Source organism: Corvus brachyrhynchos, unplaced genomic scaffold, assembly GCF_000691975.1.
Source record: "Corvus brachyrhynchos isolate BGI_N302 unplaced genomic scaffold, ASM69197v1 scaffold62, whole genome shotgun sequence".
In the NCBI taxonomy this organism is placed as follows: domain Eukaryota; kingdom Metazoa; phylum Chordata; class Aves; order Passeriformes; family Corvidae; genus Corvus; species Corvus brachyrhynchos.
The window spans coordinates 4,066,412-4,080,969 of record NW_008236629.1 but is presented as its reverse complement, the minus strand read 5'-3'; the positions used below and the strand labels follow the sequence as shown (position 1 = coordinate 4,080,969).

General features: G+C 43.6%; 1 protein-coding gene across 14 annotated transcripts in view; it reads left to right on the top strand.

The window, feature by feature from the left end:
• Positions 1-14,558, top strand: part of BRSK2 (BR serine/threonine kinase 2) — a 311,982-nt gene that overhangs the window by 221,572 nt on the left and 75,852 nt on the right. For all 14 annotated transcript variants that reach the window (XM_017726636.1, XM_017726633.1, XM_017726637.1 and 11 more), the window contains exon 5: positions 6,607-6,723. In XM_017726636.1, the coding sequence (XP_017582125.1) occupies positions 6,607-6,723 (117 nt within the window). The remainder of the gene's footprint in view (positions 1-6,606; positions 6,724-14,558) is intronic.

Genomic DNA, 14,558 nt, shown 5'->3' with positions numbered 1-14,558 from the left:
CTGAGGGGCTGACAAATAAAAACATGATTACAGAAAATGCCCCGTGGCAAACCTTATTATGGCTTCAGAGATAACAGATAATGCCAATTACCGCGCAGGGCAGTGGTGACATTGAGAGGAAATCCCCTGCGGTAATGAGCAGTGAGATTATTATTTCATTTTATTTTTATTTTGGTTGCGTTTCATTTTGAGTTCCTTTTTTTTTTTTTTTTTCCCTCCCCCTGAGCCTGCACAAGAGGGGTTAAGGCAGGTTCTTTATGAATATTGATAAATGACAATTACGAGGGCCCTTTCTCCTTCCATTGCCTGGGGCTGTGCTTGTTTGAGTACACCCAAGGAAGGCTCTTGCTGGAGAGGGTCTGTGAGTGCCTGCCTAGGCATGGGGGTGTGTGACTTAGAGGGCTGAGGCAATGAATAAGAGCTTTGTTTGACTTGGCCTCGTGTTCTTCCCTCAGTGCAGGGAGGGAAAGGCTCCTCAGGAAATAACGCTTCAAGATTTCACAGCAGTGGTGCCAAAATCTGTGGTATATTCCTGCAGGCAGGAGGTGCAGAGCGCTGTCAGTAAGGGAAGCATGCTTTTAGGGAGAAATCTGGGGTGTCTCTGAGAAACAGAGGAAGCTGAAGAATGCCAGGTGCCACGTTCTGTCATGTAGTGCCACCCTCATAACTCCTGCTGTGCCCTGCCCTTTCCACTGTGCTGGGGTGTTCTGCAGCGAGGGTCTGTCAAATGCTGAAGACTTCAGCAGATGGACACTTAGAAATCATGACTCAAAGTCTCCAGATGTGAAACTGGTATGGAAATTGTGGAACTTAATAAAATTGGTTGCTGGTTTGGGGTTTTTTTCTGGTACTTGAGCCTTCAAGTTTTCGTTCAGACCATCAGAAGTGAGAAGGATACATTTTTCCCCTGAAAATAAAGCTGATATTCACCAATCATTACTTGAATCCAGTAGTTTCAGTATTGTGCTCAAGACTCACTAAAACAGTAAGGAATTTTCAGATATCCCTTGTACAGGGAACCAGAGAAAACCCATCAAGTGCAGCAGCTGCAATGCCAAAGGCAAAGTTACCAGCTCAGCTAAAGTCAGCTAAAGTTTTCTTCTTTATGTAAGCCACTGGAAACTCAAAAATGGCATAGTCTTACTGTAAGCATAACCAGGTAACGTTTTCTGGGAAGTGCAGCAGTGGTGATCAGACCTGACAGGCTGTCCTGGCTTTGAAATACAGGAATATATGCTTTGAGGAGAGCTTGGCCCAGAGAAACAGTATATTTTAATGGATCAATGGAAATAATTGTTAAAAAGCAAGCAACATTTTATGCATACAAACCCTTTCCCAGGATTCCTGATATGTTTATAGATGTTGTCCTTTTTCCTAGCTATAATTATGTTTACTTGTTGTGCAGAATTCTGTGAAAGCTTACTAAATTTGAGCATAGCAACAATGGCTATAAACCAAGAATCTTCTGTAGGTAGATAAAACTTATCTTACATTTGGATCTGATTTGCAGAAGCAAGAGAAAATAACATTAAAGGCTTTTTTTGCTCATGAAATTTAAAATAATGCTTCTCATGCTATTAATTGTTACTGATAAGTTATTTGCATCACATCAAGCATTTTAAGAGGCATACTGCAGAACAATTATTCTGTGGTCTGGCCCTACTGGGAGTTTGGGTTCAGTGAGCAAAGCATTTGCAAAGTAGCCAGCAATTTGATTAGTACAAATGACCTGCAACTCTCCAATTAAGAGGTTTCTTGGGTTAGAAATCTGTGACCTACAATGAGTTGTCATAGAAACTGATATGAACGTTTCAGCTCAAACATCACTTTAAAATAATGGCTTCGTTTGTCATCTCATGCCAGGTAACATAGCTCCTTTGAATCCAAGATCTAGAGTCCATCCCTACAGCAGAATTCTCTGGCAGCCCTGGGTGACAGGCAGACTGTGTTGCTTCTGCAATTGCTGCAGTACAGGTATAGGGATATTCTCAGAGCAGGAGGATGGACTGGAAAAGCACTGGAGGGAACTAAAGGAACTGTTTCTAGCAGTGACTAGAAAGCAAACGTGGCCAGTGTGTTAATGGGAAGCTGGAACATGTTAATGCCTATCTGTGCCTTTCATTTTCCATGCACCACCTCCAACAATGGTGCCTATTTCCATGGAACAATTTTTTCAGAGCTCTCTCTCCATCCATCTTACGCTGCAAGGAAATTGTAAAGCCTTTGTTGTAACTTGTGAAAGAGGGATGTTGCAGAGAGTCTGACAGTGTGTGCTTCCCCTGCCATGGCTTGCTCCACGGCTCCCTTTCACACACTCTCCCTTCAAAAATCCACTGGATGCTGGCTCCAGAGGCTGATTTCTTGTGCTGTTGTCTTGGTTGAGGAGCTCTGGGAGTCTGTGGCCCCTATGGATCAGGGTTACATTGACTTCTGCAGTCCTGCATCTCTCTTTTGCATTCCTTCTCAGCATATGCAAGGCTCAGTTGGAGAGTTTGCCATGTTCGTCAGAAAAGAAGCTGCTTTCTTCTCTTCTGGTTTTGCAGCCGTGTGATAAAGCCCCTACAGCTTTAGAGCCTTTAGAACAAGAAAAGGGTAACGAGTCCTTTGTTCACCTGCAGAGAGAGGAGTTGATGTGGTCATATAAGACATGGAGAGCCAGAGAGATCAGCTGGAATGGAACCAAATTAAATGCATTTACTCTGCACTGTTCCATTAGTGCCAAGTAATTACCACATACAGTGAGATTTTTGTTTTGTTTTGTTTCATTTTGGCACAAGAGAATTCTTTTCAAATGTGAGTGCATTAGGCAGTCCGGGCTGTTGGGCTCTTAGGTAAATTATAACAAGCCTTCCCTGTTCCCATATGTTCCTCTCCCTTCCCCTTGGCATTTGTAAAGCTGGCAGTAGAAAGATGGGAAATGCAAATGCAGAGAGGAAGTCTCTTTCCCAGTGGCAGCGATGCTGGTTCTGCCGCTCTGGTGCAAACTCCTGGCCTGACTCCTATCCCCAGGATGCTGCCTCAGCAAATTCAAAGTGGCCCAAAGATGGATATCAGAGAAATGCTCCAACTAGAGGAAAATTTTCACTGGGTCACGTAATACTCTTGTGGGTGAATGTGCAAGTACTGCCTGATCCCACTGGCACCCTGATCTCCAAGAGCAGTGCTGCCAAAATACAAAATCCATGCTCAGGCTGCCGTGAAATTCCTATCCTAACCATCCATACTGGGCACTAGAGACTGTCTTGAAAAAGGGATGGAGAAGGGACAGAGAGATACAAAACTACTATATCAAAACTGTTCTTGTATTTTGGGGGCCAGGCAGCCATAAATGCAACATTCTCCTCTCTGCTCAGTGAAGTGATAATTTCTATAGTGAAGAGCTGGTAAGTTTTCTTGGTTTTATTTTGATGAGTGTCTGGAGGAAAAGAAAAGAAACACATTAAGGTCTGTTGCTACTCCAGTTTTACTTTCATGCATACTATCCCAGTCCCACAAATCCCCAGATCCCAACTTAAGGCTTTCAAAATTCTCACTGGGAGCTGGGTCAGCACCTCTGCCTAAAGACCTCCATCAGACTGATCATCCATGGAAAAGCATTGTGCAGCACAGTGAGGTGAAGCTTACTCCATGTTTGGAATGTGGGTGGTGGTACCCTCTTTTTCCTCTCTTTCTTGCAGAGGCTCTCAAAAAAACCCCATAATATACATGCCACTTTACAGGAACCTCATTTCCCCCCTTGATTCTCCCTAAAAACCCAGGCCTAAAACTGTGTTGTGGATCCCAGCTGATGGGAAGACAGGATGACATGGGGAGAAGGAGACTCCAGGATTGAATGTTGTCCTGATTTTCGAAGGTGGTGTCCCTTCCCTTTCACTGCCTCCTAGCGCTCTGGGAGTGGGGCTGATTCAAGGTTCACGTACGTTGTGCTCCAGCTGGGGCCTGTGGCAGATCTGCCAAGGCTGGAAGCTTTCAGTCATGGACAGGGAGCATTTTTGCATTTCCTTTAGCTGCACCGTGTTCCTGAAATAAGATGTTTTGTTGTGAGTGCACATCCAGGCTTGTGGACATTCTGTGCTTAGGTCATGCTCCACCTTGGTCATTCCTTCTCTCTAAATGAGCTACACAATTTTAGGATAAGCAAAGGATTCAGTTTTTACGTACAAAAGTCATGTGTCAGCAGTATGCCTGCTACAGACTGAATGCATATATGAATCATACCATATCATGCAGTGCACAAGCAGTGGAACGGTCACAGGCCGCAGCACCCTCAACTTCTATACCATGTATCTGTTCAGCTGTCAGCCAGGAGCAATTGCCAAGACCGAAAGACAGCTATAGCCACTTAAAACCCTCCACAGCAGAAGGACACACACTCAGCTTGAGCTGTGGGGCCGTTTCTTGTTTCACAGCATCAAACAAGCAGCTCTCACTTTGCAGAGGCTGTTACCTGCCCCTGAGCACTGATCCTCAGACAGGGGAACTGCAGCACACCTCCCCAGCTGGATAAGGTCTTCCCATTAATGAAAGCAGTTGTAAGATGAGAACTGTCCAGGATGTCTGCTGGAGGAAGGATGAAATCACACAATACTGTCTCATTAGCATCCAGCTTTCCTCACTTGCCTTAGAACTGTGGGCTCTTCACTCCATTTCACTGCTGGAGTGTTAAACTTTGGCAGGTGTTGATGATCTTGCCTTTGTCTGGGACTGCTGTCCTTGATGATGACATTCGGGGTTCTTTCCCTGGCCATTAACTGATCATTCACTGCCTCTGGAACCTTTCCTTGTCACTCATCTCCTGCATTTTTTGTCAACTAGTTATGACTATCTTGATGGTTATTAAGAGCTAGTAAGTCTTCAGTCTCCATTATCTCAAACCTTGGATTTCAATGAGAAATACAGATTTGATAAAGCAAAGCACCTTTTGTATTTTCAGATGAAAAGATGCACAAATCTGAATCACAATTCTTATCCACAGACTTGCTTTCTCATTGTTAACAAGGCCGTTTTAACACGAAGGGTTCATCATATTTATGCAAGATTGGAGACTAAATTTTAAAAAGCAAGAGAGAACAAATCAGTGAGGTGGATGACCAGTAACTGCTTTGAATGTGTGCTGTTTTGTCGGGAGTCTCCTTTGGAAATAATTGTTACAGTCCCCAGGTATCCTATTACCATGTGCTCTGGTTTTACATGGAATTTACAAGTTGTCTCTAACTGATCGTCCCTCTTCTCTTCAAATCAGAGGATTCTAATTTCCAAGACCTTGTCATGCTGCTCGTGTTGCTCTGAGAGGGAAGAGACTGTCCACCTTTACATTTTTGTAGGGCTAGAATTGCACTTGGGTGCATGAGGAATGTTAGAGGAATGTTTTAAAAAGCGAAGAGGAAATGGCACAAAGATAAGGCTGCCTTCCATGATTGGTGCCACTTGACTATCCTGACACCCGGTTCTTTTGCCAGTTCAGTTATTTTGCCAGAGTTCAGTTTCTGGTCAGTGTAACTGCTTTTAGTTGCAAGTTTTTGCAAGTGGGTGCTGTTTGCCTGACACTCAGTGTTGTTGGACGTCCATTTCCCACAGGTTTGTGGTCTGCCTGTCCACAGAAGCTGGCAGTCCTGCCTGTTTGGGTACTGCTGTTTAGACCTTTTGTAATCAGAGTCATTTTGCCTATTCATAAGGAAAACCAAGAAATGAGCTTTTTCGTTGTTGGTCTGCCCGAAGTGCTTCTCTCATCTCTGCGACTTTCCAAGAGTTGCAAATAAAAAGGAAAAAAAAGCACAATCATCACAAATTTTGTGCAAGATTTTTGTCTTTGGGTATAAAATCAAGTGAATATTATAGTTGTACAAAAGCACCTAAGTACTTAAAAGCAGACATGGGTGCACAGTGGTGTTGGTGGTGAACAGTGGAAATTAATAGATTTGTCAATATATGATTTGGAGCAGGAGTTGCCACCATGAAGACTGTGGCTGCCTGGCTCTTCCCATGTTGACAAATAATAAGAGAATCAAACTTTAATGCAAAGGAGGGAATCCTCTCTCTCCTTCCTTCTGCTGACACCCTCAGTTAAAAGCACTGCTGAGCTGAAGGGATTTCTCCATCAGAGCTAATTACCCAAAAATATTTCAAAGCCTTCTGCCTATGTAAAGAAGTCCTAATAGGAGCTTTTTGCAGTAGCATTTACATCAAGAATGTTTTTTCTTTGGATATCACTCATTTTGTTTCCTGTTGTTGACAGAACGTATTGATGGTGTTGCCTCCTACCTCAAGGAGCTGTCATGTGATAGAGTATATCAGCCCTGAATCCAAGCTGAAATTCTCCTCCTGCTATTTCCCTCATGTTGTGTTGGTATCACTGGAAGTTGAAGATGTTCCTTTCCTGTCAGGACACTGCAGGCCTTGTATTCATCAGGAGTGGGCATCTGGGATATGGTCTAGAATACTGCAAGGATTGGATCTTGGATATGTGTGTTCTCCTGCCTGGGACAGGAAAGCAAATTAAATTAATTAAAGTAAAACAGGTTGAATGCTGTTCTGGATAAAGAACAAGGTTTGTAGTGGGAAGCTGTTGTGGATAATTTAACTCACATTTTGACCCTCTCTTTATAGCCACAGGGACTTAAAACCAGAAAACCTACTGCTGGATGAAAAGAACAACATCCGGATAGCAGACTTCGGGATGGCATCGCTGCAGGTTGGGGACAGCTTGTTAGAAACCAGTTGTGGGTGAGTGTCTCAAAGCATATTACAAAAATGAAGGACAGATTCCAGACACAGAAGTTGTCTATAGTAAGGGTTCCATTGAAGACCTGGAGACCTACGCTGGTGGGAAACACTGGTGTTTCCCAGCAAGACAATAAGTTTACATGATGCACATAGTGTAGAAGAAAGCTAAAAGAAAGAGGGTTAAGTGCTTTACAGTGAAAAGCAGACCACTGTAAGTGTCACATACAGATATAAAAGTCAAGGCTTTCAGGTTTGGATTCGTCTGCATATACTGGTATGTTTGCATTCACTGACCATATAATTTTTGGGAACTGAAAGCAGCAGTGTTGACTGTTTTAAGAAGAGGCTTTGAAAAAATATTAGGGGGTGTGAAAATAAATGTATCTAGGGGTTCTTAAATGGAATTTGCATGTCCTCTTTAGGCTGTCTGCTTGCATGCAGCTGTTGGTGTTCATGCTCTGCACTGCTTCTGTCAGCTCCCATGCAGGAGTGACAGGGAGGAAGCAGGGTCCTTTGCAATGACAGGCAGGGCATAAATGCAGGTACAAAGGAGCCTGCCTGGACGAATATTGCAGGGGCAGTCTAAAGACATTTCCATGGGAATTCAGTTGCCTTGGGGCACCACTGGACCATGCTCCCCAATTCCCAGTGCTGTGGTGACTGTGCAGGGACTGTGGCACTGAGCTGTAGCAAGGGCAGCAGCTGCATCAAGCTGCTGCAGCCTGGCACCACTACACCAGCTTTTAGCTGTGTCTGAATTTGTTCTAATGGCAAGCACAGAAACCAGACAGTACCAGCAGATTTCCACTTCCTCCCATGCAGACTGACTCTTCTTGGCCTTTGGTTGTGTGATTCTGATGACTTCAGCCCAGGCCCTGCCTCAGCTTGTTACAGTTCATGTTTTTTGGGTCTCTTTTCTGGGCCAAGGCAGTTCAGGGCAGACATGGAGCCATCGGGGTTCCCTCTAAAGCCCAGCCACTGCCTCTCACTCCTAGGCTGTATGGCTCTGCTTTCCAAGTCATAAATAATGGATAGCAAAAGTATTTGAAGTTCATGATATGATAGAATGCTGGTTGATGAGTAAACTGGGACCCACTGCTTCTCTCCTGTCCATGTCAAGTCAAGATCTAAGCTCTTAGCAGCACAGATGAAAAGCAAGGAGCTGTGATGCCAAGGTCAGCTACAAGGTCCTGTACTTGTGTAGGGAGACACTCAGTATAATCAATACAGGCTGAGGGATGAAAGGATTCGGAGCAGTGCTGCTGAGAAGGGCTTGGGGGTACTGGTGGAGGAAAGGCTGGACATGAGCCAGCAATGTGCACTTGCAGCCCAGAAAGCCAAATGTGTCCTGGGCTGCATCCAAAGCAGCATGGCCAGCAGGGAGAGGGAGGGGATGCTGCCCTTCTGCTCTGCTCTGCTCTGCTCTGCTCTGCTCTGCTCTGGTGAGACCTGCACTGCATCCAGCTTTGAGGGGTCCATAGCATAAGAAGGATATGAACCTGTTATAGTGGGCCCAGAGGAGGCCATGAGGATGGTTGGAGGGCTGTAACATCTTCCCCATGAGGACAGACTGATAGAGTTGGGATTATTCAGTCTGGAGAGAAAAGGCTCCAGGAGACCGTATTGCAAACTTTCAGTACTGGAAGGGGGACTGTAAAAAAGATGAGGACAGACTTTTTAGCAGGACCTGTTGTGATAGGGCAAGAGATAATGTTTTAAACTAAAAAAGGGTGAATGTGGATTAGATACAAGGAGGAAGTTTTTTACACTGAGGGTGGTAAAGCACTGAACATGTTTCTCAGAGAGGTGGTAGATTCCCCATCCCTGGAAACATTCTAGGTCTGATTGGATGGGGCTCTTAGAAACTTGATCTAGTTGAATATATCCCTGCTCATTGCAGGGGCATTGGACTAGTTAAGTTCTAAAGATCCCTTCCAACCCAAACTATTCTGTGATTTTGCACATCTGTTGCTTGGAGCTGCTTTCAAATTTCCCCTCTAGATCAGGAAATGCAGTCCTCTCTGCAGCTGACACAAAGCAAGGGGAATAAAATTGTTCCCCTTCCTTCCATGAGAAAAAAAAAGAGGAAGTATAAAAACCAACCCAGCCTCAATTGCCCTGTAGGATTTTTCAAACTCCTCGGGAGCCTCTCGGTAGGGTTCCTGTTCTTGTTAGCACCCAGCTCTATCATCCAGATCTGGAGTCTCAAAGGGAGGCTTCCTTCCCATAAGCTGTGCTGGAATTCAAACCTCCATTCTTCAAGCAGATCCGGCCCCCACATTGTGGCCTTAAAATCCACTAATAAAGAAATCAATGGAACGGAAGAGATGTGCTTGTAATAAACAGAACACAGCGGCAACGCTATGATCTCCTACCTTGCAGATTCATTTTAAGTGTGTTGCCAATCACTAGGCCTCCATGTGAGCTATTACACCACTTCATTAATTCTCCTGGCATGCAGCCCAGCATGGCTGATACTGGTGTCTTGTGATCTCTCTGGTTTGGGGGGCGAAGGGAGGAAGGGAGGCAGGAATATGTAACGATACACCACACTCTTCACAGAGAAAGGTAATCTAGTTATGACTCCCTTTCCCTTGGAGCACACACAGTAACCAGCCTCAGAGCTTTTCGAGGCAGCAGTTCTACCTACCCATGTAGTTGGGTAGGTAAAGCCAGCATGAAAAGGAACAAAACAGAGTGAATCATGGCTGAGATACTGAGCTTTAATGAGATGCTCCTCCATGCACCCATAAGTTAATTTCGAGAATGGCTTTATCTGTACTGTGAACACTGATAATGAGATGAAACTGTAACATTCCCATTGACAGTCATGAGCAAGGAGTCTCCAGGTATTTCTGTCAGTCAGAGTGGGAGGCTCAGATGGGGTTGAGCCGTGTGGTACAGCTAACTTTGTCAGTTCAGCAAAGCGGGGAGACTGCAGTCAAAAATTCTTTGCTATCACAAGTGAACTGCTAAGTTTAGTGCAAAGTTTGGGTAGTCTTTAGGTTACCACAGAGCCTTGACTGACCTCATGAAGAGTAGCCTCATGTAGCCTGAGGTATGATGTAATTGCATATCTCAGTGTTTTCTGGGAGTTACTCCTTAGGTCTGCATGGTTTTCTGCAGCACTGACAGACTACCTGGAGGAAACAATAAAAGTTCAATCCACATGTGTTTGTGTAGGAGAAGGAGGTAAGGATGGACTTGCTGTTTCACTGACATAATTTGTCACTGACAGACTGCGCGTTGGGCCTTGATTGTAACAAATCCCCATTATAGAAATGTGTATTGTGCAAATCCTGCATATGCACAGCACAGAGGAATAAGCTGTAGTTTTTTAGTATATTTAGACCCTTGAGGGGAAGAGGAGCTGTGTGTAGGCTCTGCAGGACTAATTCTGCTTATGGCAGAAATTGCACAGCAAGGCAGGCTTACAGAGAGATGGTCCTTGAAATGCCAGATAACACAGTGAGTCTCTTCATTCCTTCAGAAGCAGGGAGGGTCTGTCAGCCAGCAGCAGACAAAGAAGAAAGAGAAAGATGTGATAGGCTGCTATTTCTATTATTTTAGATCTCTTCAGCTCTTCTTCCTCTTTACCCATCCAGGAAGTGGCACGCAGAGACGCTCCCCGTCTCTTTCGCAGTGATTCTTCCTGGCGTGCTGCCTTGCAGTGTTTCAGAATGGGAGATGTTGTCCAATCCATCCTGAATTGTCACTAGGCAAGAAGAGTGACTGCCTTTTGGCTAAACCTCAGGTCTGAGACCCAGGTTATCTGAGCTTGATTTCTGTCTCTGCTGAAGGCATTCATGGTGGTCTAGGACGAGATGCATTGCCCTTCTCTGCTTTAGTTCTCCATCGTAGCAAGTCATTCGTGTATCAGCAGACCTGTGGTGAGCAGATAATTCAGAGGGCAGATACACCTCAGTGTCCAAGCACCATTTCTGATTTTAGTTACATGACATGATGCTGCACATACTTTTCCCCTTTATAATTAACGTGTACATATGTCTAAAACATATGCAAGTGTCCTACATCCAGTTATTGTTAGGGTTGCAAATTTAAACTCTTAAATTTGGAAATGCCAGAATTAGTACTTTTTACCCCATCTTATCAAGAGCTTCCATTTGCAGCACTCCATTCCCGTCTCCTTCCTGATTTGTACTATAATCTTGCTGACTTCTCCCATTCATTTCTGCTCCATATTTGGCCCCCAAATCCCAGATTCTTTCCCTCTTTTTTACTAGGTTCCAGCTCTAGTTTCCTATACCTGGTTGTCTGAGTCAGTTGCTGTCAGTCCTAGATATACTTCATTCGTGTTGCACTTAGCTGGTTTTAAAGTTTGGTATCATGTGGTGACCCCATCCACAGCACCTCATAGTTTCACATAAAAAAATTACTCTGTGGAGTGGTACCAATGAATGTAGGATTTTGATCCTAATGCTCTAGAGAGTTTCTGCTAGTAAATGCAAACTGCAGTTTTCTAGTGAAATGGTGTATTTTTCTAACATAGTTTCTAGAGAATGCAAATAAATACTCAGGTTTTCCCTTTGCAGTGGAGGATACTAGAATTTTTTCTTTCTCTTCTTTATATGAAAAAACATTTAGTTTAAAGTAGATAGTGGAACTGTTTCAGCCCATACACAGCATGCATGCACACAAATATATGAAACCAGTCTGAGACAGACAAAAAGCAAGGAAAATTGTTGTTAGATTGATAGTAAGTTACAAAGAACTTAAAATGAGGATTATAAAGGGAAATACCAGACAACCTTATTAATAAACATTGGTACCAGCATCACCTATAATACATCACAAGGTATGTTAAAAGAGCTTAGATTCTGCAAAATCAACCCCTGAGAACTTAAGATGTGCTTTTCTTTGGATTGGCAGTGTAACATTTACTTAGCCTGTGCACATTAGAATATGCCCATTAAGTACGAGCTTGTACAGGTTTTTTTCAACAAATCTTTGCCTCATTTGATGATTGGATGTCGTATTTTTGTGAGTAAACAGCTATTTAATGTTTGGGTTTTCCTCATCGTTCATTTTATGGATCCATTTATAACTTCTGCTCACTGCATTCAAGCCTTGCTATGAATGCTAGGTAGGATTTCATCACTGTGTCTTAGGATTGCAAATATTAATTATACTGTTTTCATATTATGTTTGCCACATTGATCTGGTTATCTCCATTTATATGAGGACACAGAATTCTGCAAAATGAAACTCAAAATTGTCTTTGGGTGTACAGTTGGATGCTCTGGGTCCCAATACATCAGGATACTTGGTGCTTGATAACAGTCCTTTACTTGGAGAGCACGGTGCCTACCAACGGCAGCTGCTGCTCCACATGCTTAAAAATGCTGCAAATCAAGCTTTGGATATGTAGCACTGTGATTCTGAAAACTGGGGAACATGCAACTCATAAGTACCTGTGAGCATCTCGGTGTAAGGCACCTGTTAATTTTTTTCCCCAGAAGAATTTTCTGGCGGGGACAGAGAGTTTGAGTCTCCCATATGTCGGTCAGCCGCGTGCATGCAAGCTTGTCCATATTGACATTAAAGTTCCCTCACGTTGCTACAGACTTCCCAATGCAGTCACAAGTAGAAAAGAGGCATTGGGCACAACAACACATCCACCTGACGTACCTGAAGAGAACAGTATAACATTTTCAACCTTTTTTTTTGCCAGTTCTTAACTTTTGGATGCTTAATTTGGCGATCTTTGTGCCCTTTTAATACAAAGGTCTGGTTAATTTTTAAAATTATGATCTCTTAAAGGTTCCAAGATTTAAAAATTTGAACTGATAATTAATGAACTGATTTGCAGATTCCCCAATAATGTAATTGCTCTTGAGGAGTAAACAGCTGTAAGATGGCTGAGGGCTAGATGCTGAGTTTCCTCATCCAAAGGTAAATAACTGAGTTGAAGCTTTAATGGCAATATAGCACTCAACCTGAACTACACCTACTACCTTAATTACAGCCTTACCTACAGCTCCTGCCTTCACTGCAGCCTTAACTACCTACTGCTGCTGGCACCTTTGGTTAGTCTCTCCCCATCTTTTCTCTGTGATCTGTGGCTGTCACTTTCTCTACTCGGAATGCCAGTGTCCTTCTCCTGAATTCCCTTTATCTATTTTGCTACTCCTCTGGTCTTCCCCTTCATCTCAGCCCTTTGCTACCCAGCATGTGGGGGAAAGCAGAGGCAGCCTTTTGCTTTAGTGAGTAACGCCTGCATCTGAAAGCCAGCTTGGAGAGAGTGATTAAGAGAGGGGAAAGAAGGGCTCTAGGATCGAGCAACAGCAAAACCAGCCAGATCTGTGAGGATTTCTCTGCAGCTGTACAACATCCTATGTCAAGGTAACTTCATGCATAAGAAAAACAGTGGAAAGGAGACTTCTTGTTCCTTCCTCTCTGCAGAAACTCTGTCTCTGTCTGTGAGGCCTAAAAAATGGGACTCAGAGAAGCTCTTCTTCCTCCCCAAATAGTACCATCTTAAGGCATGAGACCAAAGGACTGGGGCATGGACACTCATCTTTACTGGGACTTGGGAACCCATCAGGCAGTATAACACATGTTTTGTCACACTGTGAAGTAGGATCACAAAGCTTTTCCTGCCCTTCTTGATCAACCAACCACTTCTCTGGCAGAGCAGTTACTGTGTGTTCCCAGATAAACCATATGTGCCCAATGGATTTGTGTGTGTATGGTGCATGTCTCTCTTACCTACATAAAAACACCTGTAACTCACAGGCACATCACATCTGCACTGAAGATGTGACCCTGGTTGTCTCAGATCTACTGCAGCTGCACAATATCTTGATGTGCACAGATCAAGAACTATTCTAGTTTCTCAGATGAAATTCAGAAAAGATACATCAAGGATATATACATTTCTTTCTGAATGCCTGGCTTAACTGTCCAGAGCTGTCCTGGATTTCACCGTTGCTCTCTTATTTGCTCTGGGTTAAATGCCACGTAAATGCTCTAAGGTCCCCTAAGATCCTTAAGATTATTGTGTCCTAGAGTCACAGCTGTGAATAACCATTCAAGAGCCCTTCCTGCCCCAGGCAGGCTAGCCTTGGAAAATCCACATCACCCTGGAAATAAACACTGCCAACATCGCTGCTTTTTTTGCAGCGGTACTTGCAGGCAGCAACTGTGTCTTGATCTTGCTGAACGATATATTTATTTGTTATCAAGGGCAGACTGGGGCTTTTGCTGCACAGAGATGTAGCAGAATGATGAGGAGGTGGCCTAGGGGAAGAGACAGGGAATGTTGCTCTTGACACATCTATATTGAATAATTAGTGATAAGAGCCAAAGAAATATTCATGACTCTGTAGAAAGATAAATAGATTTTTGATTAAATTTGAGTTTTGTCTTTACAGCAGTTGAAGTTGCTCTGTGATTGGTAGCATGGAAATGAGTTTTTTATGGATTCTGGCTGACTGGAGGATCCCTTTTAAAGCTGTTAGCCAAGATAATGCTGCAGATATCTAACTAGTGTATGCTGGCAAGAATTCAGAATGGCAGTGCCAGAAACTTGTGCTCTCTGGGCAGTTGCAATGCAGCTGTTGAATGATTGAATCAATCCAACTTGTTCAAAGGATTTATTATAGCATTTTCTCCACCCAGTCTCCTAGACTTCTGCAGAATTTCGGTGGTGCCTTTTAAGATATATGGCACATTCCACCGCAGTTCAGCAGACATCAGGAAGGTAAGTGCTTTAAGGGCATTTGTTAGTGGGACATGTAAATACATATGTACCTATCTTGAGTTCTTCACAATGCTTACATTTGTCTTTTCAAGGATGTTAGCACAGGAAGCTT